Genomic DNA, 27,619 nt, shown 5'->3' on the forward strand with positions numbered 1-27,619 from the left:
AAGCTTTGAGGTTCATAGGTCTCAGTAACTGTATTAAGGAATGCAGCAAATGAAGGTGACACTTTGCTGTAATTAATAACAGAAGTCAAGGGGTACCTGACATTATAAGTTACATAATCATTTAACTTGGATGGGAGTCTCCTCTCACGGGAAGGATTTCGACGAACTGTGGGAGGTTGGGCCACTGGTAGTTGAGCAGTCTCTTGATTGGAAGGATTTCTTGAGGGTTTAGATGAGATAAGTTCATCAGGGGTCACTGGCTGAGAATGGACCTCATCTAGTGTTTGGTCCCTTAAGACATCCGTTGCTTCTTCTTCATATGGATATGGCATTGGAAACAAGTCAAGCATTTTCTCCCCCTCTTGAGAGTAGTCTAGGTGTTGGGTGAAGTAAGGCATTGGTTCCTCAAATCTTACATCTCTTGAAACAACCATCTTCTTAGTTGTGGGATTGTAACATTTGTAACCCTTTTGAGTAGAAGAGTAGCCTAAGAAAACACATTTTGCAGCCCGTGGTTCTAGCTTGTCACGTTTCTGTGCTTGAATGTGAACAAAGCATGTACATCCGAACACCCGTAAGTGTGACAAATCTATCTGTCTGCCTTTCAGAATCTCATAAGGTGATTTAAAATTCAAAACCTTACCGGGCAGTCTATTGATAAGATATGCAGCTGTAAGGACACCTTGAGACCAAAAATTTTTCGGCACATTCGAGTGAAACATCAGTGCCCTAGTTTTTTCAAGCAGGTCTCTATTCTTCCTTTCTGCTACGCCGTTTTGTTGGGGTGTTCCAACACAACTGGTTTGATGTAATATGCCATGTGTGCTTAGATAATGAGACATGTTATGGGACATATATTCGGAGCCATTATCTGATCGTAAGACATGAATATTTGAAGCAAATTGGGTGTTTACAAGTCTATGAAAATCTTGAAAAACTTCCAGCACTTCACTTTTAAACTTCAAAAGATATAACCAAGTTATCCTTGTGAAATCATCCACGAAGGTTACAAAGTATTTGTATCCATCAAAAGACTCTAAAACTGGTCCCCAAACATCGGAATGCACGATTTCAAAAGGATTACTAGCCCTAGATAGGGAGGATGTGAAAGGTAACCTAGTGAATTTAGAAAAATGACACACATCACAAGAACTTGTAACCTTGCACAGTTTTGGAAACAAAAAAGATAGGACTTTATCAGAAGGATATGCAAGGCGTCGATGCCAAAGTTGTTGTTCTTGAATCAGGCTTGAGGTGACTTGAAAAGCCTTGGGAGTTTGAACATGCTTGGAAAGGTAGTAAAGACCGTTTAGAAAAAAACCTTCACCAATCGTCTTCTTGGTGGTGATGTCCTGAAAAGTCACAATTTTTGGAGAGAAGATGGCAGTACAATTTAGTGAGTTTGTGATTTTTCCAACAGATAAAAGCTGAAAAGGGAATGAAGGAACATAGAGGGCCTCAGACTCAACATTACTAGAGATCAAATGTATTTTTCCTTTCCCTACAACCATGGCACCCTTGCCATTAGCAACTGACACTTGGGATGGACATGAAAGTTTTTTAAAATCATACAGATTTGTGGACTTGTTGGTCATATGGTCAGTGGCTCCTGAATCTATAATCCAATAATCATGCATATTACCTATTTTAAGAACAGTCGAGAAGGATCGCAAGATACCTGGAATATCTTGTTGTGTCATGCCTTCTTTCCCAGCCAAAAAACCAGCAAGCTGTCCAAGTAGAGCAGCTGGTTTGTTGTCAACCTGACTGGTCGATCCTTCATTCTCCCCACCACCTTGTTTCTTGTGAAGGAAGGCAGCAAATTCATTTATCAGCATGGCCGGATTAGATGTGAACATGTGTGCTTCCTCGGAATGAAAAGTCATGGTATTGTTTGCCTTGGGTTATGAGTTGTGTGCTCCTCTAGTGAAGCTCTTGTTTCTGTCCCTCGAGTGCTTGGGCCTTAGTTCAGGATGGAGAATCCAGCAATGGTCTCGTACATGTCCACCAGTATCACAATAGCTACACTTCACAATAGGTTTCTTTTCTTTATATCTTCTCTCTTCACTAGCCCTGTGGTTTGAGAAATATACCCTAGATTCTGGTATATTTGACTTTAATTCCACAGTCATGATTTTTCTGCGAGTTTCTTCCCTTTGGATAGTGGCACACACACTTGAGAAGAAAGGAAGTTCAGGATTCATGAGAACATGACTCCTGAGATCTTCGTATTCAGAGCTCAAACTTGCTAGAAGCTGAAAGATTTTATCTTCCTCAGCTCTCTTGATCAGCACGGCAGCATCAATGGTGTGTGGCCGATAAACATTCAACTCGTTCCACATGGTGGTCAACTTGCCAAGATGATGCACAAATGAGTTCCCTTCCTGTTGTAGACTAGCAATATCCTTCTTTAGCTGCAACACTCGAGCTGCGTTATTCTGATTCCCATACATCTCTTTGAGGTTTTTCCAGAGAACGTACGAAGATTCCGCATAACTGAAGATTTCTGCAATTTTTCGATCCATAGAATTGAGCAGCCATGACATGACCAGCTGGTCCTTGCACAGCCAATCATTGTAACCTGTTGAGGACACATTAGGCGCTGGAATCACGCCATTAACATAACCAAGCTTCGATCGTCCTCCTAACGCAAGTGTGACAGCCCTCTCCCACTGAAGATAGTTGAACTCATTTAGTAGGACCGAACTAAGACGTTGATTTGGATTAATATCAACGTCTAGATGAGATGAAGAAGATGCAGCATGCGAGTTTACTTCTTCGCCTTGCACGGAGCTCCCTTCAGCCATGATAGAGAAGAAGGAGAAACAGGAAGACGGTACTCAGAAGCAGATCGATAGAGATCACTGCTCTGATACCATATTGAAGTTTGAATGTGTATTTCTCATTATTATCGAACAAGATACAAGGAAAGCTCATATATATGAGCGGAATGAAAAAGGAGAAAACCGAAGCAGAAATCAAGGGACAACACTTCCTTGATTTATGCTTTACTAACAACTAAAGGTAAGGACCATCAGCTAACAACTAAAGCAAGGTAGAAATCCCTTGAATTAGTGAGAATGACAACTATGACAGCCATACACAACCATGACCAACCATACTTAGTTGTTGGACTGCAATGCACCATACATACACCTATGCCTGCCGACTAGGGTTTGGGATTTGACTTAGACTAACCCTAGAATATCTTCCAATATCTTCTTTCTTGGTTCAAACTCTCCCTTCTTGTCTAGACTATGTAGAATATCGCTTGTACTAAAAAAAGTTAATCCTCTCATAAATTTAACTTGTAAAAGTAAGTCGTTGGCGACGGTTTTGTTTCTTCAGCTGATAATGCAATGTGAACGTTCAACTTTGATACTCATGCAAATAAATTTCCACATCCTCAGTTTCTCAGAGCTCATAATATCAACATTTACCGTTCCCCGCTATTATAAATACTCCGCACCATAACATCTCATTTGCCCATCCACAAAGAGAACAAACCATTAACATGGGGTTGTGCAATATTTCCCTAGCTCTCATTTGCTCAGTCGTTATCCAATCCTCTGACACACACCAAAACTATCTCATTTCCCACAACGCCGCTCGAGCAGCAGTAGGCGTTGGTCCCTTGACGTGGGATGATAATGTAGCAGCCTATGCACAAAACTACGCCAACCAACATGTTGGCGACTGCAATCTCGTGTAAAGAATCAAGAAATTAAAGTAAGGAAACGTAAGTAATGATAGTTAATTAAACTAGTGTCTAGTTGGGCTTGTCATCGATGATTATCCCTGAAAATAAATAGTTCGGGAGTAGGGCGTCACAGCTTATGCATTTTATGCCATATTATATATATATATATATATATATATATGTATATAATTGAAAATGCTATAACATGGTTTAGTATTAGATTGCATCATGGTATATCCATATGTATATTACCTGCACATAATTATTGTGAATGCTTTAAAGTGCAAAGGTGAACGCAGGACACCCAGGTAAGTTCAGGTGAGTTTATGGTATTAGTTGAATCAATGGAGTTATGGCATGACTACATTTATGTGTTAGGCAACTCCGACACTGTCGTACTGGTTGCCCATGAGTTGTACATGTTATATTGAGATGCATTGAGAGCTCATAAACCTGCACCCCAGTGTTAGTGTTCCCGCCCGTGGCCAGGGCATAGTCCTTCACGTGATGTTCACCTCTCGCACCTTACGCTCACCTTGGAATCAAGGTAGGTGCATAGGCCTGTCGTATAGACCACTATAGGTGGTTCCGACTCGTAGGTGACCTGCGATTATTCGCACAGTCTTCACGTGATCGTAGCACTTGAGCGTACTTATTTACACCCAGTCTTGTCGTACAGACCACTAGAAGTGGTTCCGAATCGTGTGCAGGGATGTTTGATGAGCTATGGATGAGTCGTATAGGTCACTATAGGTGACTCCCAACTTATATACTAGCATTGGTTGATGAGATATGGATAAGTCATACAGGTCACTATAGGTAACTACGTATGCTAGCATTGATTGATGAGATATGAATGAGTCGTACAAGTCACTATAGGTGACTCCCAACTTATATGCTAGCATTGATTGATGAGATATGGATGAGTCGTACATGTCACTATAGGTGACTCCCGAATTATATGCTAGCATTGATTGATGAGATATGGATGAGTCGTACAAGTCACTATAGGTGACTCCCAACTTATATACTATCTTTGATTGATGAGATATGGATAAGTCGTATAGGTCACTATAGGTGACTCCCGACTTATATGCTAGCATTGATTGATGAGTTATTGATTCAGCCTTACAGGTTATGCGAGGTGACTCCGGCTAGCTTGTTGATGAGCTATTGGTTCAATCGTACAGTCCACAATAGGTGGATCCGACTAACATACCATTTCATATTGATTTATTTCACCTAGGTTACTTATTCTTGTTGAGATATTTGACACAACATAACTGTGAGACGGTTATTTTGGTTAAACTTTAGAGTTATAGTCACGCCTGTTATTTTCTGGGAAATTATACAAGTGTTACGGCGAGGGGTTATTGTCTTTGGTAATTGAAATTGGTTTGAAAAGTTTTGTTTCACTCACTCACATTTTCTATTTTTGCACCCCTCCAAGTTTTAGCAACAGAGTTCCATATCGATGAGGATTCGTGGCACTTTTCAGTACAGATGTCTTCTTATAATGGTATACTCATTATTTTACCTTACTGTTCTATACCTATACTCTGTATCCCGTGTGAAATTGGTCCATACCCGCTTACCGCGCACGTGTACTTAGGCACTTTAGATTTTGATTTATTCACATTTTATACATTATCACACTTTATGGCTTCGTCACCTTACAGGTGTCGGCCAGCACGGCTCGATTCGGGATCCTAATGGACATTCCGGGTCGGGGTGTGTCAATTGCACCCTCTTGGTGCTTGCCAAGGAAGAAGAAAGAGAGATAGTTCAGACTTTGAGAGATGTGAGGTGGCAGGAAACAAGAGGTCCAAGAGAATGGGGGGACATGGGATAGGTGGAGTTGGTGAAGAGGGAGATGTCTGGGAGAGGGAAAAAGAGAAAACACAGGGATAAAGATGAGATGATACCCACGTGGGTGGGTTCCATGGACACATATGTCCCATAAGAAAATAATAAAATAATAAGGGTGAATGTCTGAAATAATGAATTTACTAAAATGCCCTTTACTTCGTAGTTTCATAAAATCTTCATCGTAGCTCCAACTTCGATTCCGCTTGCGCCTACAAGTTCATATCGCCGAGTACTTCAAGAATACGGTAAAATATAAGCTTGTACACGTCACGAAATGATGATCAAAGAAAGTCAACAATCTCTCTTCTAAGGGCATTTTGGTCAACTCACACTTTTAGAATTTAAAAAATCGTAAAATTAGGGACGGGTTGTCACACGAAATGAATTGTGAAGAATAGGGAGAGCGAAATTTTAAATTTAAAGGAAACTTAGGGACCTTGCACGACGAAGCCTTCGTCATGTATAACCCTACAGTAAATATAGCATTGATTTCTCTAACTCAAAAAAATGATTGTTTGGCATAAATGTTGACTCCTTGCGTGACGAAGCCTTGTCGTGCAAGATTTTTACGGTAAATGTTTCATTGCGCATTTGTTTGGTGCCAATTAAGGGCTTACCTGTGGTTTTCTTCCAAACTTTGTGTGACGGCGTCCTTTCTTCATCGTGCAATGCCCTTTTGTGTGATGAAACTTTGCATCACGCAAATTTTTTGGTACTTTAATTTTAGTGTGATGAAATTGCGTGGCGCCTTAATTTCGTCGTGCGAAACACCCTTGCACGATGTCGACTCCTTCGTTGCACAAATTTGTCACACAAATAGTTTTTTCTAGTAGCTTAAAGAGAATATTAATACACTCAACATGAGGTGCGTTATTGATATGTGCTATTTGTCCCACATTAACTATTACCTTTTCTCTTCCCCTCCTAGCCACTATATAAAGAGGGCTTTGGGGAAAGGAGAAAACTCACCAAGAAAAACAATTCTTTTAACTCTAGAGAGGAGAGAAATGCTCTCCACTCTCAATAATCTTTTTCTCTCTTAGTTTAGCCTCTAAGGTATCACATTGGCCCTAGGATTAGGAGGCTGCTAAGAAATACGATGGTTTGATCCTTGTGCATTGGCACAAGGTACGTAGGCAATCTAACTAGACTAGATGCAACCAAATCCTCCATTGGGTGACACTCTCCTTCGTGGCTTGTGCAACAGTTTGTAGGAACGAGATTGCAAATTAGAATTCGTCAATTCTATTAGGTATATCCGATATCGAATTCTTTGTATTATTTTCCTACATTCCCAACAGTGGTATTAGAGCCATAGGACTTGTTCCTCGCCTTGCGAGAAGCATGATATCCACCATGGTTGAATAAACCTGAAAAAATCACGTTTTGATTTGTCATGTTTTTTGGGGATTTATTTTTAGAAATACGTTCTCCTATGTGTGAGATTCATTCCCTCAAAATTTCATGCAAACATGTATCACAGTTTGAGAGAACTCACAAACCCTAGCTTTGTGATTTCTTGAAAATTTCAGTTTTTCAACTATTTTGGAGGTTGAATTTAGGGTACATGTATTTGATTTTTCTGTATTGTTTTGCTTGGGATTTGTAGATTGCCATATATGCTTCAAAACCATATAAAATATACGTCATTTGGACGGGTATTGAAGAAGATATGGCGTCACAAGCATGCCTTTGCGAGTCTAAAATCTAGGATTTCTGCAGAAAATTTGTGAGAAAAAACATGATTTTATTTCCAGATTCGTGAGCTCTTTGTCGTGTTGTTAGTGTCAGTTTTTGGAATTTGTTCCAGGAATAGAAGTTGTAGCTCGGAATCTGGGCTTTCCAGTGATATAAAATATGCTTCAAAATGGATGCATATCGAGTGTGATATGGTCTTGGAAAATTGTCCTTATTAAATTAGAAATTTGGAATTTACAGGTTTCTTGAACGAAGATAATCTCTACAATTTTGGGGATATTATGTCAGTTTAAATTACTCGTCTTGATTGAGTATTTTATACAAGATAATATATCATTTTAATTGCTCTTTTTGATGTTAAAGCATTTAAATGGAAAGGAAAATATTCTTTTGTATAATATTATTTTATTGGCATTAATTATAATTATGTCATTTGATTTTCGTATTATCATGATTATCAAATTAGAATTATAATTATTAAGAGATTTTCTCCTATTTTCTCATTAATTAATGTGAATTAATTTTCTAACTGGTTATTTCTTTATTAATTATTTAGAATTGATTATCTAAATTATTATCTTCTTAATTTATTTGGATTGATTATCTAAGTGATTATCTTCTGTAATTAATATATAATTGTTTATTCTAAATTATTTAATTACGAATAATTGTATATTTTATTAGGCTTGTTATGAGCATGGCATTAGGAAAATGATCCATATTTAGGATGCTCATCCCGCATGCTCTAGTTGGGCACAAAATTAGAATTGGGCTGGGGTTTACTAAGTGGTCACCTCTTATTTGTTGTGGTGTCAAGGGAAGGATCTTTAAGGAGACATCTGGGGTGTCTAAGAGGGCAGGTATTTAAGGGCTTAATGCTACCACCCCTCCTAGATATTGATCTAGCCACACTTACTGAGACCCACTTAACGAGCTCGTTGTCTAAAACTCTAATTTAAATCTAACGAAAAGCCCATTATATGCATGGATGCTATATGGTTATTTGGGCATTTACCCCTTTTTTTTTATTCTTTTTTTTTTTTCCTGCTTTGCAGTCTTTGGATGTAGCATGAAAAAAGTAATGAATTGGGCCCTTGCCCATAAATGATTTTTCTCTGGGTTTTTGGATATAACATAAAAACAAAATTGAAATGTGTGTGGAAAAATGTTTGGACAAATTTTTCCAAATAAATATTTGTTTCCAAGATAATTAAAAATGTGAACTCAACCTATGATATTGGGTGGTAATTATGAGCGACTCAGTGGATTTTTCGATCTTGATTTATAGGAGAGGTTCATATTTTTTAATTAAGACTTGTGAAGTAAATAATAAAAATGTGTGATTGATATATATATATATATATATATAGATAACTCAATTACCACTCACTTCTCACTCATTGATGATTAAGTTTTATTCGTAACCAACTATCTTCTATAAGCATGACTCTGGACATGAAAACATTTTAGTTCTACCTATAATCACTACATTCTGTTCATCCTTCAGTTTTCACTTACTGTTTATCTTATTTGTTAACCCTCTAAGTAGGATTGTTTACTCTCAACCCAAACAGTAAGGCGCGTTCCAAACAATAAGTCCAGAGGATTGGCATGAGTGGAGAGAGAGTTTAGCAAATACGCGAGGAAGGTAAAGCCAGTAAGATTTCTGTATTTTGAAAGCCTGCATTTTGAGCATTATGAGTAGATTATTTAGATATAATTCAATGGCCAGCACTAACTCCAGATCCAGTTTAAGTATAATTCCAGACATAGTAAATGAAGAGCAAAAATTAGAATTTCAAACAGATGACAGTGTCAACTTTGGAGATCGGAATGTCCCCAAGGTTTTTAGTAAAAACATTTACAAAAAGAAATGGTCAGTAGCCTCTTTTAGGAGTGAACATCACATCAAAACAGTTGAAAAAGCTTATGCTCTTAGTAATGAACATGAAACTTGTTAGTTATTCACACTAGAACAAATTAAAACTCATAGAAAAGATGGTTACAATTACATTCACATAGGTATAGTCCAAATAACAGTCAAGCCCTTAACAAGAAGATGCCTCATTACCTTTATTTTGTTATGCCTCCAAGGTGCAAGATTCACTGACTTCAGTGATAGCATTCTTGGGATGATTGAGTGAAGTCTTTACAGCAGACCAATTCATTTTGATTGTTTCCCAGATCTCATGATAAGTTTTTCAGATTCCCACATGCTGAAAGCACTCACATTAAACATCAAAACTTCAGGGTACCAAGTTCTTGAAGGAGTCCAACCATTAGCCTTAATCTTTAGAGTTTACTACAAAGTTACAGAACAAACATGAATTTCCAAGCCTTAGTTAAAAGTCCTAGAGACCACACACTCTTGATACAAACCAATCAAGAAAATGCCAACATCAAAATACCCATAACTATCAATTGGTCAGATATCAGTCTAACTTCAGATTGGTGCTGGATCAATGAAAGCAAACCAGTAAGCATACAAAATAGCTTAGTCAACCTAGACAACATAGAACAATATTTTGACGGAACAATTAAAATCAACTTCAACCCTCCAGCCAGAAAATCTAGTGTTCACTTACACGAGTTAGCCCAATCACACAAATCTTTAGAGCCAGATAGAAACTCTTTTTCTAGATCCACATCAGCCGATATGGTGGGTCAAGATCAAGATCCAATCAATTCCTTAGTCAATAAGAGATTAAAATCAGTAGAAACTAGCTCAGTAGTTACCCAACAAGAATTAATTAATGACTTGATCAACATGAAGTTAAAATCAGTAGAAACGACCTCTCAGGTTACTTATCCAAGATACCAACCTAACACCCAAAATCAAGGAGAATAAACCTCTACAACATAATCTGATTTTGAAGCAAATCAAGTCAACCACCAACTGGTAGTCCTAAACAAACCATTCAAAATTCGATGGAAGAAACTCAACGCTGACATCGAAGCAATGGAAAACATTCCCAAAAGAAACACCTTTAGGGAAAAATATACAAAAGAATAAAAATTGGACATTTACAATAAATGGACCAATTTCATGAAAAAACACATATTTGAAGTATTTTTCCTTGATTTCGTTGAAAATATTAAGAGTCTGAAAAAGAAATTAGAAGTCATCACCAAAGAAAATTGGGTTAAAGAAGCCAAAACCATAGTCTCTTCTAGTCACCCTCCATAAGAAACAATTTTAATTACAACTGCAAACACACAGATACTAGCCACCCCTTTCAAACTTCCCAAAGAAGTTGCAGGAGTCAAGCCAGTCATTGAACAAAACAATTTCACAAACCAGAGTCTGCACACCATAAAAAAATAGTTAGATAAAATAGAAACCAAAATAGATAGACTTTCACATTCCAAACCAACAGTTAAGGAAAAACCCTTAGTCAACTTCCCAGAAGCCGCATCTAGCACAACAGCTTTGAAAACAATCTCCACAAGTCAAAAAATAGATCAAATGTTTTAAGAGTTAAAATAAGAAAAAACAGTCAATGTTTTACAACACCCAGATGAATCTCAACCAAAAACAACTTCTGCAATATGGGATTCAGAAGGCGAGAGTGAAACAAATTCCATCAGAAAAGTAAAAGAAACTTTTCAAAATCTAGAACTAAAACGAATCACAAACAAAAGAGTCAATCCGACAACTCTTACAAAAAATTGGCATCCAAGACCAACACCTTCGGATATTCAATTTGAGGAAAGAAACATCCAAAATCAATTCTTGGTCTCAGCTGATAAACTCTATGAATGGAACATAGATGGATTATCAGAACAAGAATTTTTGAACAAATTACTACACATCTTCATAGTTGCTAATAGTTATATTACCAATCATGACCTCATTCAAACCCAAGTTGTCAACCTTTTGGTCACTGGATTTACAGGAATGCTCCATTCTTGGTGGGAAAAACATCTTACTGAACAATCCAGAAATGAAATAAAAAATGCAATCAAAAGAGATGAAGAAGGAACACCTATTTTCGATGAACATATCGGAAGAGGAGTCTCAGATACGGTCAATATATTACTTTTCACTATCATAGAACATTTCATAAGGACACCTAGTAATGTCACATCCATGATTCATGACCAACTCAATAACTTAATATGTCCAACCCCTAGTGATTTTAGGTGGTACAAAGATGTTTTCATGTCCAGAGTCATGCTTAAAGAAGATAGTAATCAACCATTTTGGAAAGAAAAATTCATTAATGGATTACCAAATCTATTTGCCCATAAAATCAGAAACGTTTTAGTTAATGAAGAAGGTATCATACCATATCATAACTTTACTTATGGAAATATTATTAATATTATCCGGAAATAAGGATTGAAAATGTGTATTGATATGAAAATTACAAAACAAGTTAATAAAGACAAGTCAATAGCCAAATACGAATTAGGAACATTTTGTGAACAATACGGATTACCTCCTATTGCTCCATCCAACAAAGAGAAAAAATCAGAAGCCTACCATAGATACCCAAATAGGTAATTCAGTAGGAGACACCCCAAACATAACAAATTCAAAAATAAGAATTTTGAAACAAATAAATTTTACGAGAAATCCAAGTCCAGCAAGTGGAATAGGAAACCCTCAGGAAAACTCCACTCCAAAAATCAAGAACCAAAACGGAATTGCTAGAAATGTGGCAATTTCGGTCATTATGCAAACAAATGCAAAGTCAAGAAAATAATCAATCACTTGAAAATCTATGAGGAAGAGAAAACCCAGCTAATCCAAGTCTTAGAATTAAGAGACATAGACCATGGTCAATCTGAAGACGATTTAGATTTTTATTCATCATCTTCCAGTAATTCCTCAAGTAGTCTTTCGTCGCCCGACATTAAGATAGGATGCACAGTTGCTTGTTGTAAAAAGATTTCAATCCTTAATAAACAAGAAAATCTTCTTATCGAGCTAATCAGCAAAGTTGATGACCTTGAATTAAATTCATTTTATTTAAAGAAACTTAAGAAGTTAGTCTCTCCTGAAGAAGTCAGTGCTAGTCAACCCCAGGTAGCCCCAAAAATCTGTTTTAGCACAACCCTAAAAAGGTTTAATAAAGCTAAGAAAGAAATTACAGTCAAAGACCTATAAAGGGAAATCAACAAAATTAAGGAAGAAATTAAGTCCTTAAAATCAGAAAACATAGAAATCCGCTCACATCTCAGTAGTATCCAAACACAAGCATTCCTTAGCAATAATGATAAAGACCGACCAAGAATCAGAATCCAAGTCCATAGAAAATCTAACATAAAACCTAGTTTTAGGATTACTACAAAAAATTAGGATCCATAAATGGTATTCTAAAATAAAAATAAAAATTGAAGACTTTCAGTTAGAAACAATTTCCTTAATTGACTCAGGTGCGGACTTGAATTGTATTCAAGAAGGTTTAATTCCCACTAAGTATTTTCATAAATCAACAGAAATCCTTAGTGCAGCAAACCAGTCCCCATTGCAATTAAAATATGAAATTCTAAAAGCTCATGTTTGTCAAAACAATGTTCGTTTTAAAACCTCATTCATTTTAATAAAAAAACATTTCAAACCCAGTCATTCTAGGGCTCCCCTTCATAGCTCTCCTATATCCTTTTAAGGTACACCATAACCATATAACTACCAGAATGTTAGGACAAAAAATCACATTTGAATTATGCATAGAAACAGTTCTAAAAAAATTAAGACAATTACAAAAAGATAGTATCTCAAAAACCATCAATCTAGTCACCAAAAAATCACAACAAATTAATTTCTTAAAAGAAGAAATTAATTACAAAAGAATTGAAGAATAATTAACAAACAAATCTTTGTTACAAAGCATTGACAACTTTCAAAATAAACTTGTTAATGAAATTTGTTCTGACATTCCCAATGCTTTCTGGCACATAAAGCAACACATTGTTAAACTTCCTTACAATAAGGAATTTGATGAAAAGAAAATACCAACAAAAGCCAGACTAATTCAAATGAGCCAAGAAGTCATGGAATTCAGCAAAACAGAAATTTAAGAACTTCTCAATAAAGGAATAATCAGGAAAAGTAAATCACTCTGGTCTTGTCCTGCTTTTTATGTCCAGAAAAACGTTGAATTAGAAAGAGGAAATCCTAGGTTAGTCATTAATTACAAACCTCTTAATAAAGTCTTGGAATGGATATGATATCCAATTCCTAACAAAAGAGATTTAATTAAGAGACTTAGTCAAGCTGTAATCTTCTCAAAATTTGACATGAAGTCTATATTTTGGCAGATTCAAATTCATCAGGATGATATATACAAAACTGCATTTGTCTCTCCTTTCGGTCATTATGAATGGAATGTAACGTCATTTGGTCTTAAAAATGCACCCAATGAATTTCAAAACATCAAGACTGAAATATTTAACAATACAGTCATTTCTCAATTGTTTATATTGACGATGTTCTCATTTATTCCAAATCGATAGATAAGCATTGGAAACACTTAAATATGTTTGCTATGATAATTAAGTCAAATAGATTAGTTGTCTCAGCAACCAAAATTAAGTTATTCCAGACCAAAATTAGGTTTTTAGGATACAATATCCACCAGTCAACCATTCAACCAATAGATATAGTAACTCAGTTTGTAGATAAATTCCCATATGAAATTATTGACAAAACCTAATTACAGAGATTTCTAAGATCTTTAATTTACGTTGCAAAATTTTATCCACATCTTAGGCAACAATGCAAACCTTTGTTTGATCGTCTAAAAGAAAATCCTTCATCATGGTATAATACTCATACTTCCATAGTCAAACAGATCAAGTCACATGTTAAGACATTGCTCTGTCTTGGCATTCCAACTCCTAATTCATTCAAGATCGTTGAAACTGATGCCTCTGAAATTGGTTACGGAGATATTCTCAAACAGTCAATTTCTTCCAGATCTCCTGAACAAATTGTTCGTTTCCATTCAGGAGTATAGAATCCAGCACAAAGTAATTATAATACTATTAAGAAAGAAATATTATCTATAGTATTATGTACTAATAAATTTCAAGATGATTTATTAAATCAAAAGTTTTTAGTCAGAGTCAATTGCAAATCTGCAAAACATGTTTTACAATAAGATGTTCAAAACATTGCATCAAAACAGATTTTTGCACGATGACAAGCTATATTAAGTATTTTTTATTTTGAAATCAAATACATCAAAGGTAGTCAAAATTGCATCCCTGATTTCCTAACCAAAGAATTTCTACAAGGGAAGAATGACAGCAAGAATACCTAATAAGAGGAGGCTTCCAGCCACTCTACCACCACCACCAGTAAACACAAGAATTAAGCCCAGATTCTTTATCGGCCTTAGCCATTACCAACCGTTTCACTCCCCTAGGTTCCACAATAGGAAACCTTAGGCCAAATTACCAGTCACCACATCCCAATCACCAAATGAAATTAGTCCGTCAATATGATCCTTATTTAACCCTTGCATACCAATCATCATCATCCCAACCGGTCAATTATACTAAAATATCACCGTATATCAAGAAAAATCTCAGTGAATATCTTTTTAGCATCCTTTTCAATCTCAATCAGGAACAAGCACCAGAAAAATTAGCCAAAACCATCCTTCCACCTAATTTCCATTATCACCCTACAGCACCGCACAAAACATTGAAATATTATCAAGCCATTCTCAGCGAAACAGAGTCCATCTATATCAAACCACTTTATAGTAAAACCTATGAAAACAAAATTTTTTACCATTCTCTTTACATTGGCCCATTCTTAACCGAAGCAGATTGGGGAATCCCCCTTTATAAAAGCAAACCTCTTCACACTCAATATGTCCAAATACCCAATAACTATTATAATTATTTTGATTACATTGATGCTTAGACTAACATCTTTCTCCATCAGACAAAAGATTTTAGTCATTCATGGTTCATCACTTTTGACAAAAGTTTCAAGTTAAATTTTCCAACATGGTTCCCAAAGTGGTGGTCAATTCATAGGCCAACAGCCAGTCTACTGCCAGACGAGCTTATGCAAGTTCTATTAGCCAGTTTTCAACAAAAAATTAACGAAAGTAGGTTAAAATACAGAATTAGACTCCTCTCATTATGCATGGCCAAATACAAAGTTCAATGGATCTCGAAGTGTAATTATGAAGTTGAAATCGATGAAGTCAACAGAGTCAAATTAGTCAAGTGGTGGGATAAATTCAACCATCAGAGGGTCATTAGTCTGGTTCTCTCTGAATTTTCCATTACTCCTCCTTCAGTCACCCCAGCGTAGCCAGTAATGCTTGCTAATCCAACTCAATCATTATCGGACATTAGTCCATCCTCATCCTTTAAAGGAACAGCCAAGTCTCCCAAATCGTCAAGCTTAAAGAAAAATAAAGTCACTCAGCTTTAAGATTTAGCACAACAATTACTTGCAGAAGCAGCGATGCTCTACACTGAATAAGAAGAAGAAGCTTTAGACTCCAAATCTTCAGATGCGTCCTCATAGCAACAAGCCAATCTGATAAGTCAAAAAACATAGTTAGCCAAGTAGGTCAACTACAAGGATTCGTAAGACCCTTTTGCATAAAGCCATGTGAACACAGTTAATTACCATGTGAAAATTCAGACATCATGTGAACACTATGACAATTGCCATGTGAAAATTCAGCCTTCTTTCTAAGTCACCATGTGAAGCATTCAAACAATATTCAAATCAATAATTCCGACAAAGTATGGAATCATTCAGTCATACGCACATTCCATTGTAAAAGCAGCAATTATACCAACAAGTTCACTATTCATCAACAGTAAAAACAAGTCATCTTCCATCCCGTACTTCAACAATAAAGCAATCATTCATCCAAATATCTTTTCCAAGTCTACATGAAGAGGACTCAGATGAAGGAGACATCAAGTTAATTTCTACATCTTTTCTCAGTCAAAATTTCTTTGGGTTCACACTGTATTCAAAGAAAACCAAATTTTAAACAATTTAAATTCTCAAATGTTAATGATGCCTACATGCTCCAATATCCTTTTCATCAATCAATTTCTTATTTGCTGACTCAATCGTCAGTAAGTTAATTATAAGTCCTAATGTAAGTGTTGCAATAAAATTTATTTTCAAAATTATATCTGCATCATTATTTTCATTATGAATATTTTCATAACAACTGATTTTGAGTGGCATAAAATTCTTACCCACAGTCAATTCATCGAATATCTCAAATTTAAGGTAAACACAGATGACTCCTTCATTTGGTTTTTTTGTTCATTTATAATAGTTGGTTTCATGGTTTCTTCAATCCTGGCTATCCACCACATCAAATCTCTAGTTCATCGAATTCACATGATTCAATGTATTTGCACTAGTGGGTTGGACTTAGTGGAGAGTCCCAGATTTATTTAACCCAGAGATGGGTTTTTCCAATCAAAACTCCTTGTGTTGCTTATTGTTTCTCTTGTTTACATATGTTGTTCATTTGCTTGTGATATATATAGTCTCTAGGGTATGCAAATAGATATGTGCCTATAACTAAGCTTATCAAAGTTTAAATATGTATTGAACTGAACCTTAGTTAACTAGGACCTCGTTAACCAAGTATAATTGTTTATTCTTGCTTTTGGTAAATTAACAAATTGGATCTTAGTTGGCTAGTGACACTAGTTAGCCAAGCATATATTGAATTTCAAACACAGGATATTCCGTTTGGTATCAATTTCAACAAGGAATTAGGCCCAACATTGAGAGTTATGTCAACTCTTCATTAATTGTTAGTACGTGAGCCTCACATATGAGGTTAAATTTGTTATTTTATTCCTTTTAACTTATTCCAAAGAGGGAGAAAAAAAACAAAGAAAAAAATCATACAGTGTTCATCCCAGTTGAACTGGAATCGAACTGAAATCGTCTATCGGAATCATAAAGTTGAACGATGAAATCGCAATCAACTGGGCGTTAGGGTCGACCATGAAAAAACGAATTGGGTTTGAGTGAAGCACTGAAATTTTTTATGCTCACTGAAATATTGAAAAGGGTTTATAAATATGAAATATTCGTTTTGATTTTTTTGTTGATGTTGATTTTGATGAGATTGTAAGCTTTTACTTAAATTTTGGTTATTACATTTTAATTGTTATTTGGTCTTTATATGCCCTTCTTATGCCATGGAAGGGTTCTCTTCAAGCAGAACCCAGCTTAAGATCTCAAGATTTGCGGAAATATGTTAGAATTTGCAGCCAACTTTGGCATGAACACTAGGTTAAAAGAAATAAAAAGACAACTTCGCTCTTGCATGTGAGACTCATGTGCAGACGATTAACAGAGGGTACGAAACTTTCAATTTTGAGTCTAATTCTTAATGGACTTTATTACAGGGTTTAAATCCTAATTATTTTACTACGAGGTCTATCTTCGGACTGTCTTATCACCACAAGAACATTATTCCAATTAGCCATAAACCAACCAACCATGCCTTTAAATTTTATAATTAATTTACACGTTCATATTTTATTTTTTTATAATTATTAGATTTTTTTTAACAAACAATAATATTTAAACTAAGAAGGAGAGATGTGAGCTTAGTCACAATAGACTAGTAATAATGTGATTTAAATTCATTTTTGGTGAAAATCAAATCTAAAATGTAACATCTCACATCAATCAACGGAGAGGGGGTGATGTGCCTTATATGTACATGCTCATCTTCATATAACACGAGGTCTTTTGGGAACTCACTAGCTTCGGATTCCATCGGAACTCCGAAGTTAAGCGAGTTTGGACTAGAGCAATCCCAGGATGGGTGATCTACTGAGAAGTTGCTCGTGAGTTGCCAGAAACAAAACCGTGAGGGAATGGTAAACTCAAAGCAGACAATATCATGCTACGACGGAGCAGGTCTGGGATGTGACATAAAATCTCTTATTTAAAAATAAAAAAAAGTATTACCAAATTGTAACATGAAGTGATTTATGACCACCAGCTTAAATGAATCGAATGAATATAATTAAAGAGACGTGTAAATTTGGTTTTTTAAAAGCATGAATCATGGATCAAAGAAAAAAATGGAAAAGCATGAATCATGGGAAAACTGGCAAATCGGGGGTCCACCTCTCAAGTTGACAAATATACCAAATTTAGCATGGCAACACACATATTGGACCCAAAAACTGTCTTGGGAATAGTTTGTTGTTCTTTTGAGAATCAAATTTTCTGCACTTAAAATAAGTGAAATTTCTGTATAGCTCCAATAAATATATCACATATTAAATTTATGATAATAAAATTAAAAAAAAATTAAAATAATAAATATCTATCAATTACTTATTAACGCCACAAAGAAGCCACACCATTACTGCGAGCAGAAGATTTGGTCTATGTTCTATAGACTTAATACCAAATTTCCAATATAAGTTACCCAATTGAATGTGTTTTGTATTTTCAATTTCCAAATTATATCATCCCTATCAGAAGGAATCATTAGGCTAGGAATCTTTAGTAGGAATAATGTTGGGTGTGCGGGCCAAGTGCTTATTTCTTACTTCTGCTCCCATGTGACCTTTTCTCAAAAGTGCTTAGCTGCTTATGCTTATTCTAATCTCTATCCCACCAATAATTGGATTTCAAATCTAACGCTTATATAGTAATATTTATCTTTACTTAATTAGATTTTTTTTTTTTTTCTTTTTCAATTCTTCTAATCCGACGACCGAAAATTAGAAGAGTATGTGAGAAGTAAAAAATGGTTGTGTGGATATCACACATTTTTTTTTTTTTTTATGTCAAACGATAGATTTGTTAGATTAGATGTTAGATTAGGGAGCCGACGAAGTTCGAACTCACATCGTAGTGCAAGAACAACACTACTCCTACCACTATAGTAGAGGGTCACTTGCATTATGTAAAAGAAAAACACTATAGATTTCAATTTTGCAAAATTTTTGTAGTGCTCAAAATCATCTAACAGTTAAAAATTTTGAAATACATAATTCAAAGCATCGTAGAAAATTCGTCAAATTTGACGAGCTTACTCAAAACCAAAAGAGTATTATAAACCCTACTTTTAGCAAGAGAAGTTAATGAGAAGTTGCATCATTTTCATTCACTTGTGTCACCATACAAATAATTTATATACCATCCATAAAAATGGGGCCATCAATATGAGAGAGGATTCTCGCCGGATCTTCTTTGTGAAGATCTCGAAGATTCTTCAATCACATCTGTTCATTGTGCATCGTACGGTCAGTTTTTGTTAGGTATTGTTTATATTCAATTTTTTTTTTTTTAAAATGATAATGATTTCTAACCGTACGATGTACAATGAACGAATATGATTAAAAGTTATGATTCTCACAAAGAGGATCCGACGAGGATCCGACGAGGATCCTCCTGGCATCAGTATGGGCTCCCTTCTTTATATCTTGTCTCTGAGATTCTCTCTATTATTTTTCTTGTGAGAGTGACTGTTTTGTCCTGCTACATAAACATACCAATTCATTGTGTGTTTTTTTTTTAAGTGGTGACATGACTGGTTTAGGTTAAAAGATAAAATCAACATAATTTGGAATAATTCTACTAACTAAAGAGGTTGTTTAATCACCACATCCATCAAATTTGACATGGTGATGATCATATATTTTGAACTTTTATATAATTTTGTCTCAACTGTGACTCTTGAAATTTGAATTTAGAAAATAAACAAAAGAATACATATCGATAGACTAAATAATATTCACGTTTTTTATGTCCTGAACTAAAAACAAATTTCACTGTTTAATTATGACAGTTCTCAAATCAAATAAGAAAGAAAAAATAGTGAAGATCCTTAGCCCCTATCATCATTCCAAGGAGAAAAGGAAGACATAGAGATCTATGGTGTTTGAGTAGCTGAAACAGAAATGCGGAAAAAGGAAAGGCTCATGATATGTCATTGCGCATTTGAGGCCTTCACCGTTTCCGAATTTTCCATTTAAGGGTAAAATGTCCTATTCTGTTTTATCTTCACTTTTGCTTTGCCCTATAAACAGTAAAAAATCACTAATTAATTAACAACCCTAACTAGGTCCATTTATTTTTTTTGTTCAAAAAATAAATTTTTTTTTAGATTAGATATTAAATTAGTTATCGATGAGATTCGAACTTGTTCCATCATGCAAAGGCTCGACATCTTTTCACCAATATGGTAAAGGATAACTAGCATCCTAACTGAGTCCTTAGGTTTGGTTGAATTTTTTTTATTAAACAAACGATATTAGCTATATTAAAAAAGTGGGGAAATAGGTTAACAATAATATGATGGCAAAAATTAAATTTAAAATTTTTTTCTTATAAATGAATAAAAATACTATTAAATAGCATTACTAAATGAAAATTTTGGTTGAGTTGGGAATATAAATAATGTCAACTACTCCTTGTCTACTTTTTCATTAGAAAAAGAAACCCATCAGTCTAGAAAATTGGAAGATGAGGACAAGAAGGTAAGGGAAAACAAATTAATGCTATTTTATTCTCTATAAGATAAGTTCGGATCTCTTGTCCTTTCGTGTACAATACAGCTAATACCCCGCCAATCTGGCCATCCAACCAGTCTCAACATTTGAAATTTAGATTTTAATTGTTGGCCAAAACATTAAAAATTAATCATTGCTCTTTCTAGCAAATTTCTCCTAAGTCCTAATCCTAGTAGGTTTTTTTTTTTTTTTTTGTCACATGATAGATTTGTTAGATTAGATTTTAGATTAGAAAGCTAGCATAGTTTGAATTCACATCATGATACAAGGGCAACGTTTCTTTCTATATTGTGGTAGAGGGCCACTTAGTCGTTGGAATGATGGTTTTGTGTGAGAATAGTTCACAAAATCATGTATTCTAAAAATCATGTTCAAATGACGTTTCGTTTGGAACTTAGCTGTGGTACATGCAATTATTTTTTTTTTTATTTGGCTGCAAAATTAACAAGAATTGTCTTTTTTTGATATTTGGGTGCAAATTTTATTGTGTGGTCGTTATGCTATCATTGAGTCGTGTTGTATGATTAATATGTCGTCGTTGTTTAAAAATAATCATTTATGCAACCAAACATTATTAAAATAATATGCATTTCTTTAATCAATATGTCATTGTTAGGGGATTTGGATCCTCTCCTGAGCTAATGAAGAGGATCCTCCTGACCAATCATCATGAGCCGTTGGATTTTTATCTAAAAACTACAATCATTATAACTTTAAAAGGACCCACATGTTTGTAACCGTTTAATAAAAATCCAATGGCCCACGATGATTGGTCATGAGAATCCTTTCCATTAGCTCAGGAGAGGATCCAAATCCGTTGTTAGGTAAACGACATTCTGACACAAGAAAAACTAACACATGAAAATCACAAAAGTTAAAATTTATTCACACCTATCAAACTAAGAACTTCTATAAAGTCGTACAGACCAAAAAAATGAGAGATTGAAAATACCAAAGTTGTCATCTACCTGGGAAAGCAAGCGCACCTACATACACATTATTATTCTTCTGATGAGAAAAGCTGGCTGATAGGAGATTGAGAAGAAGAAAAGAAAGAGCACACACCAGTCTCTGCACAAACTTTATCTTGACACAACTTCGATGTCACATGGTCAACCGAATTTCCCAATAAAAAACAGATGGTCAACTGAATTTCCCAATAAAAAATTTCATGTGAGATATATGATACGATTGTTTTTACAAAGATGTCATTTCCACGTATCGAATCCGTAATTTTTTGATCATAAATGAGCAACTTTCCATTGCAAATAAGCTGTTAGCAGTATTTTCATTATTGTCATAGTTTTTTTGTTCAAATGCTGAATTAAGCTGATGCATTTCAACATTTTGTTCCTCTTATCTGCATCCGGGAATCACCTGGGGGGATCAAGTGTGTTTTTTCTCTTCAGAATTCAGCCAATATTTTCATCGTCGGAATTGTTAGTCATTTAAAAAGTATTGCCATGCACTCCAAATTTATAAAACACCAGGAAAATTTACCTAAAGAGGAACGCAGAATGAGGAAAATTTATATAAAGGAGTAACGCTGAATGACATTTTTAGAAGGCCAATAACAACACCCTTTCATTATTCCTTAGAAGGAAAATTAAACAATGGAACCTTCGAAAGTCAAAAAGATAAAAAAATGATCAAGCTCTGCAGGGTTAGTTTTCAATAGATTGAAACAAAAACAGATCACTCTCAGTGTCCATTTGAGATGAGATCATGATCGAATTTTTCCACCTGAACTGCTCAAAAATCCCATCCAAAACACTTCAAACCTTAAACAATGATACTTCCATGGAAAAATGGCATTGTTTCTTGCAGGGACATGAGGATCTGACCAGAAAAATTATCATACCGATTTCGAGAAATGAAATTCATATTCAAGAAAGGAAGAAAGGAAACTAAACCTGCAAAATTCATAGCCGCTCTCGATGTTTCTCTCTCTCTCAAGATCCTTCTCCTTTTATGCATAATGTAAATATTTTTCATATTTATATTCATCAGCTCCTCCCGTGTGTATATATATCTGCAAAATTGATGGTGGATAAAACTCTATACATCATCTTTTCCGGGTTTGTGATTGTAACCTTTCCAGCTATAACTTTCGGATTTTGCATCTTCATCATCTTCGTCATCTCCACCGGTTCCGGTTAATTGGAGGGGACCTTGGGGTGAGCCAGATTGGGAACTACTAGCCTTTGAAGAGTCTACGTATTGATCTTGGGACATCCACAACGCCCCCAAACCAACAGATTGCTTTTCCGAGCCAGCTGCTGCGGCACCTGGAACTCTTCTTGTGTGAAGTCGGTATTTCTGCATTGACAAGAAAAAATTGCTCAAATTTCAGCATCAACATTCAGTGTCAAAAGTAATAAAAGTCCGTGACCTGCCAGTTTATTCTTTCAATGGATGGAACATTTCTTGAGGGGTTTCCTCAAGAAGCCAAGGCCTTCTCCTTATGTAAATTTGAAAATATTCTACACAATCAAACAGAAGCAAAGACGGGAAATTCAAAACTTACCTGCAAATGACTCTTCACTTCGTCATTCGTCAAGCCATCAACCTGCATAAGTTCCCTAATTTGCTTTGGTGTGGCCACTGCAATATCATAAAATCTCAAGTAAGACACTGCTATGGTGGGGGAAAATAGAGTGTAGTAATCCACCAGAACAATTTATGCAGTATGCAGAGAAACAATCAATTCATCTTTCGGGATACCAAATCCATTAATATCAGTTACGCAACAGATATTCGGTCTCTCAACAGATTCATGATAATATCCTTGCACATGATCACACACATTGATCAATAGCACATAAACACTTCTGGCAAAAGACTCTAAAGTTCAACCTATCAAAAAGTACAGTAGCCATAGAAGGAAATGACAATCTTTTGCACATTCGAAGCTCAAACATTCAACAATCCACAGTTCCAATGTGAAATCTAATGAATCCCATCGAATCCACGGAAACTAAACAAATATGCAAATAAAATGAAATTGGGAACTAACTCCAAATTAAGTACTTAGAATCCAAACTCAAACAATAGCAAAAGTAAGGCACACATCTTAGTGTACATTAGCACCTGCATTTTCAGATTCCATATCTAACTGTTGAAGAAAACAAAAGTTTCAATATCTAACCTTGTGAACCTCCAAGTTGCTGCAAGGCATTGACAAATCTGCGATGCAACTCCGGCGACCAGCACCTTCTCTGCTTCCGGCTAGTTGGCTGCTGCGGCGGAGTACGCATATTGGATTGAGTATTGGCAGTAGAGAAGGAGACTGACCTGCCACAAGTGGATCTTGAACCACTGGAAGTCGATTCCTCCTTCGGATTCTTAATCCCCGGAGTGAGCAGAGACAGCCCATGAACTGGCAATTCCTCTTTCTCTTCCAGCCTCAACGGCGTCACAGAAAAAGCAGGGTACCCCTTAAATGGCATAAATGCTCTTCCTCCAGTCCTATTTCTACATGTCTGGAAAGGATCCTCATTTGCTACCCCATTTTCTGCTTCATTTCTCTGCCATAATTTATCAGCTTATCTCAGTTAGAAGATAAATTTCAATGATTTTATGTAGTTTTGTTCTCAAATTTTTCGATGTTTCATTCGTTTACCTTAGAATCAATTTCAGAAACTCGCTTTCTATCGTATGGGGAATCACCAGAAGGATGTTGGTGATAATTATCAGTGTTCCAAAGCTGAACAGAGCTCATCCAATTCTTCTTATCCCTAGAGTCCTTTTCCTTCTTATTGTTATTGCCACTTCCTCCCTTGTTTTTATCACAATCTTTCTTCATTGGTATGAATTCTTCCAGCACTGGTTGAACTTTTGGCGCCGCACATTGCATTGCATCTTCCTTCAGAGCTCGAATCGCTGCAAACAATATGAACAAAAACAAACCCAGAAAAAACAAAAGTTAGGAAACAAAAACCCATCAACCAATATCTTCAAAACTAAAAACCCATCATCCAAAACCAACCGAAACCAAAAACCCATTTCTGAAATCGAATTAAATTAAATAATTTCTGGATACCCATTAATCGAAATCATCTGAAATCCAAAACCCATATCCCGAAATATTTTAAAAAGCTGTGAAAAGCCAGGAAAATATGTACTTGAAATCAAAGCTTGAATTTTTTTTTTTTTTCAGGGGAAACAAAAACGAACCATCATTCAATAGGAACATGCAGAGAGGAAGCTCGCGCTTGAAGGCATCGATCTTCCTCATCTCGTCCTCCAATCTCTTAACAAAATCGTCAAGCTTGGACAGCTTTTCGGACACATTTCCGATCATTGAAACCTCCTTGAGGAAATCACTGATCGTTTTGGGCACAAAAGTGGGTTTAAAATCCAAGCTCAGTTCTGGAGGAACCGAACCCATTTCAATATTTGGAGATTTAGATCCTTTCTTTTTGCAGATAATTGGTTTCTGTCGTAATCTCTCTATCTTTTGTGTGGATTAACCAGAGAGGTGAAAACAAGGAATCGGAAATAGTGAGGATCTATATATATAGGAGATGATGTTAATATATATATACGCGTATATACATATATATATATATATATATATATATAATAAGATAGTGATTGATGAGAAAAATGAAAAATGAAAAATGGAAAATGGAAAATTTGAAGGTGCGAGGAAGAAGAAGAGAAGATTCTATTGAGGGAGAGAAAGCATCGGCCAGGATTGAGGGGTTTTAAAAAGTCTCTTTCGTGGCGTCGCATATTTTATCTACCGCGGCTCCTGAGTTAACTCGGGCATCTTACTTTCCTTTTAAGTGAGTTCACTCGGTCATTGAAAAACTATAAATTATTTTTTTAAATGGTTAGATAGTGGATTGTGGTAGATGCATAATAATGTGTTGTTTTAATTTTAAACTAAATGCAATACTGCCAATACACATACTATGTGTATGACTTAAATTTTATAATTTAAAAAAAGTTGAATAAACGAGATTAAGGAGTGGGTTAAGCCTCACAATGAGTTAACAATAATGTAATTCAAATTTGTATTTGATGAGAATTGAAACCTCTCACCCTACAAGCAAAGAGAAATATCATTAAATTGTAGTGCTAAGTGGTTATAAAGAATTAAATTTAATTATTTCAATTCAGGTAAAAAAATTATTGGATTGGGAAAGTTCGAAAAACTGAAAAAAAAAAAAAAAAATAGAAACGGGTGCAAATGAGAGAGAAAAAAAAAAGGAATGAGTTTAGAGTATTGATAGGGTGACATGTCTATGAGGTTAGCAAAAGGCAAAAACTTGTTTGTGCCAAATTAATTTAATGCTCACTTTTTTGTCTTTTTTTTTTTAATATTTTCTTTCAGTTATTTATAAAAGAGTGTGATAGTAATTTTATTGGTTTTTTATCGACAAACAAGGTTCTAGTAACTTGCAGATTAAGGAATTGTCTTTACTTTAAAATGATCAAATTGTAAATGAGTATTGGATGTTGGATTTGTTCTGATTGTTTCATTAAATTGTATAGGTGCAAATGGTGTGCTTTTCCAGGTGTGGATTAGTGTTTACAAGATTAAAATGCACAATTGTACATTAAACTCATTCATGTAAACTTTTTTGTGGTTTTTTAAATGGAAATGGAACTGTTATTTGCAGTTCTAAATAATCATTATGCATTACTTCATTTTTTATCACTTTCACTAAGGAAGAGTGAATATGACTTTTTTTTAGTGCATACAACCACTCATTTATCTTCATTTCATTTTTCTTTATATAATTAGACATAACCCAAAAAGATGAAATAGTATACTAGAGATGTCACATTTTTTTCTCACATGATATCGGCTAATGACTTTATCTCGGTAGATGTTGGAGGTGTTTTATTCCTAAGCAATCAAGAGATTCCCAGCATTCTTAAAGTCATTCTTCTTGTGCAATGTCATAGGTTCAAATCTCATAGAGCATTATTCTATTCTTGTTAGGTCTAATTACAATGAAATAACTTCACTAACTTGAACAACAACTTGATTTTTTCCTCCTAAAGGGCATGCCCGACCCATAATATCCAATTGAAGGGAAGTGATTTCACACATTTGTTTGCACATTTTTTGCACACCGCCTCTTAACCATGACCAATGATTCACCTTTGATTTGTTCAATTTAATTTCTCAGAGAGTGTAACTGGTGAAAAATAGTGTGCAAAAAGTGAAAAGGATAATTCTAGGAAGATCAAATTTTTTAAAACCAAATTTACAAACCAAATTGTGACATCCCACATTGCCCAGGGGAGTGATCCTTAAATGTATATTCTCATCCCTACCTAGCACGAGGCCTTTTGGGAGCTCACTAGCTTCGGGTTCCGTAGGAACTCCGAAGTTAAGCGAGAAGGGGGCTAGAGCAATCCCGTGATGGATGACCCACTGGGAAGTTGCTCGTGAGTTCCCAAAAATAAAACCGTGAGGGCGTGGTCGGGGCCCAAAGCGGACAATATCGTGCTACGGTGGTGGAGCGGGCCTGGGAAGTGGTCCCCCCTGGGCCGGGATGTGACAATTTGGGGTCGGGATCACTTCCCAAGCCTACTTCTCAGGCTCGCTCCACCACCGTAGCACGATATTGTCCGCTTTGGGCTTACCATTCCCTCACGATTTTGTTTTTGGGAACTCACGAGCAACTTCCCAGTGGGTCACCCATCATGAGATTGCTCTAGCCCCTTCTCGCTTAACTTCGGAGTTCCTACGGAACCCTAAGCCAGTGAGCTCCCAAAAAGCCTCGTGCTAGGTAGGGATGAGAACATACATTTAAGGATCACTCCCCAGGGTAATGTGGGATGTCACAAAATGATGTGACTGTTGATGATCGAATTATTACTTAAGCG

The 27,619-nt window shown here is 35.6% G+C and overlaps 2 protein-coding genes across 2 annotated transcripts; both read right to left on the bottom strand.

Annotated features, from left to right (window-relative positions):
• Positions 1-1,904: 1,904 nt before the first annotated feature.
• LOC148696983 (uncharacterized) lies at positions 1,905-2,807 on the bottom strand. The gene has a single exon (XM_088693419.1). The coding sequence runs from the start codon at positions 2,805-2,807 to the stop codon at positions 1,905-1,907; it is 903 nt and encodes a 300-aa protein (XP_088549545.1).
• A 19,519-nt stretch (positions 2,808-22,326) lies between these two features.
• Positions 22,327-25,317, bottom strand: LOC137725320 (transcription factor HHO6). The gene is made up of 5 exons (XM_068463967.2): positions 24,947-25,317; positions 24,393-24,652; positions 23,919-24,297; positions 23,298-23,374; positions 22,327-23,089 (listed from the first exon to the last, which is right to left on the bottom strand). Exons 1-5 carry the CDS (start codon positions 25,158-25,160, stop codon positions 22,829-22,831), a joined length of 1,191 nt encoding a protein of 396 aa, XP_068320068.2. The 5' UTR covers positions 25,161-25,317; the 3' UTR covers positions 22,327-22,828.
• Between the last annotated feature and the right edge of the window lie 2,302 nt (positions 25,318-27,619).

Source organism: Pyrus communis, chromosome 5 (assembly GCF_041283825.1).
Source record: "Pyrus communis isolate YQ-2024b chromosome 5, ASM4128382v1, whole genome shotgun sequence".
NCBI lineage: Eukaryota > Viridiplantae > Streptophyta > Magnoliopsida > Rosales > Rosaceae > Pyrus > Pyrus communis.

Bases quoted from the DNA above. Each gene is read 5' to 3' on its own strand.
- LOC148696983 (XM_088693419.1), bottom strand. From the start codon at position 2,807: ATGGCTGAAGGGAGCTCCGTGCAAGGCGAAGAAGTAAACTCGCATGCT.
- LOC137725320 (XM_068463967.2), bottom strand. From the start codon at position 25,160: ATGGGTTCGGTTCCTCCAGAACTGAGCTTGGATTTTAAACCCACTTTT. The intron at 24,653-24,946 runs GTTCGTTTTTGT...TATTGTTTGCAG, and splicing joins CATGTTCCTATTGAATGATG to CGATTCGAGCTCTGAAGGAA. The intron at 23,375-23,918 runs GTTAGATATTGA...ATGATATTGCAG, and splicing joins GCAACTTGGAGGTTCACAAG to TGGCCACACCAAAGCAAATT.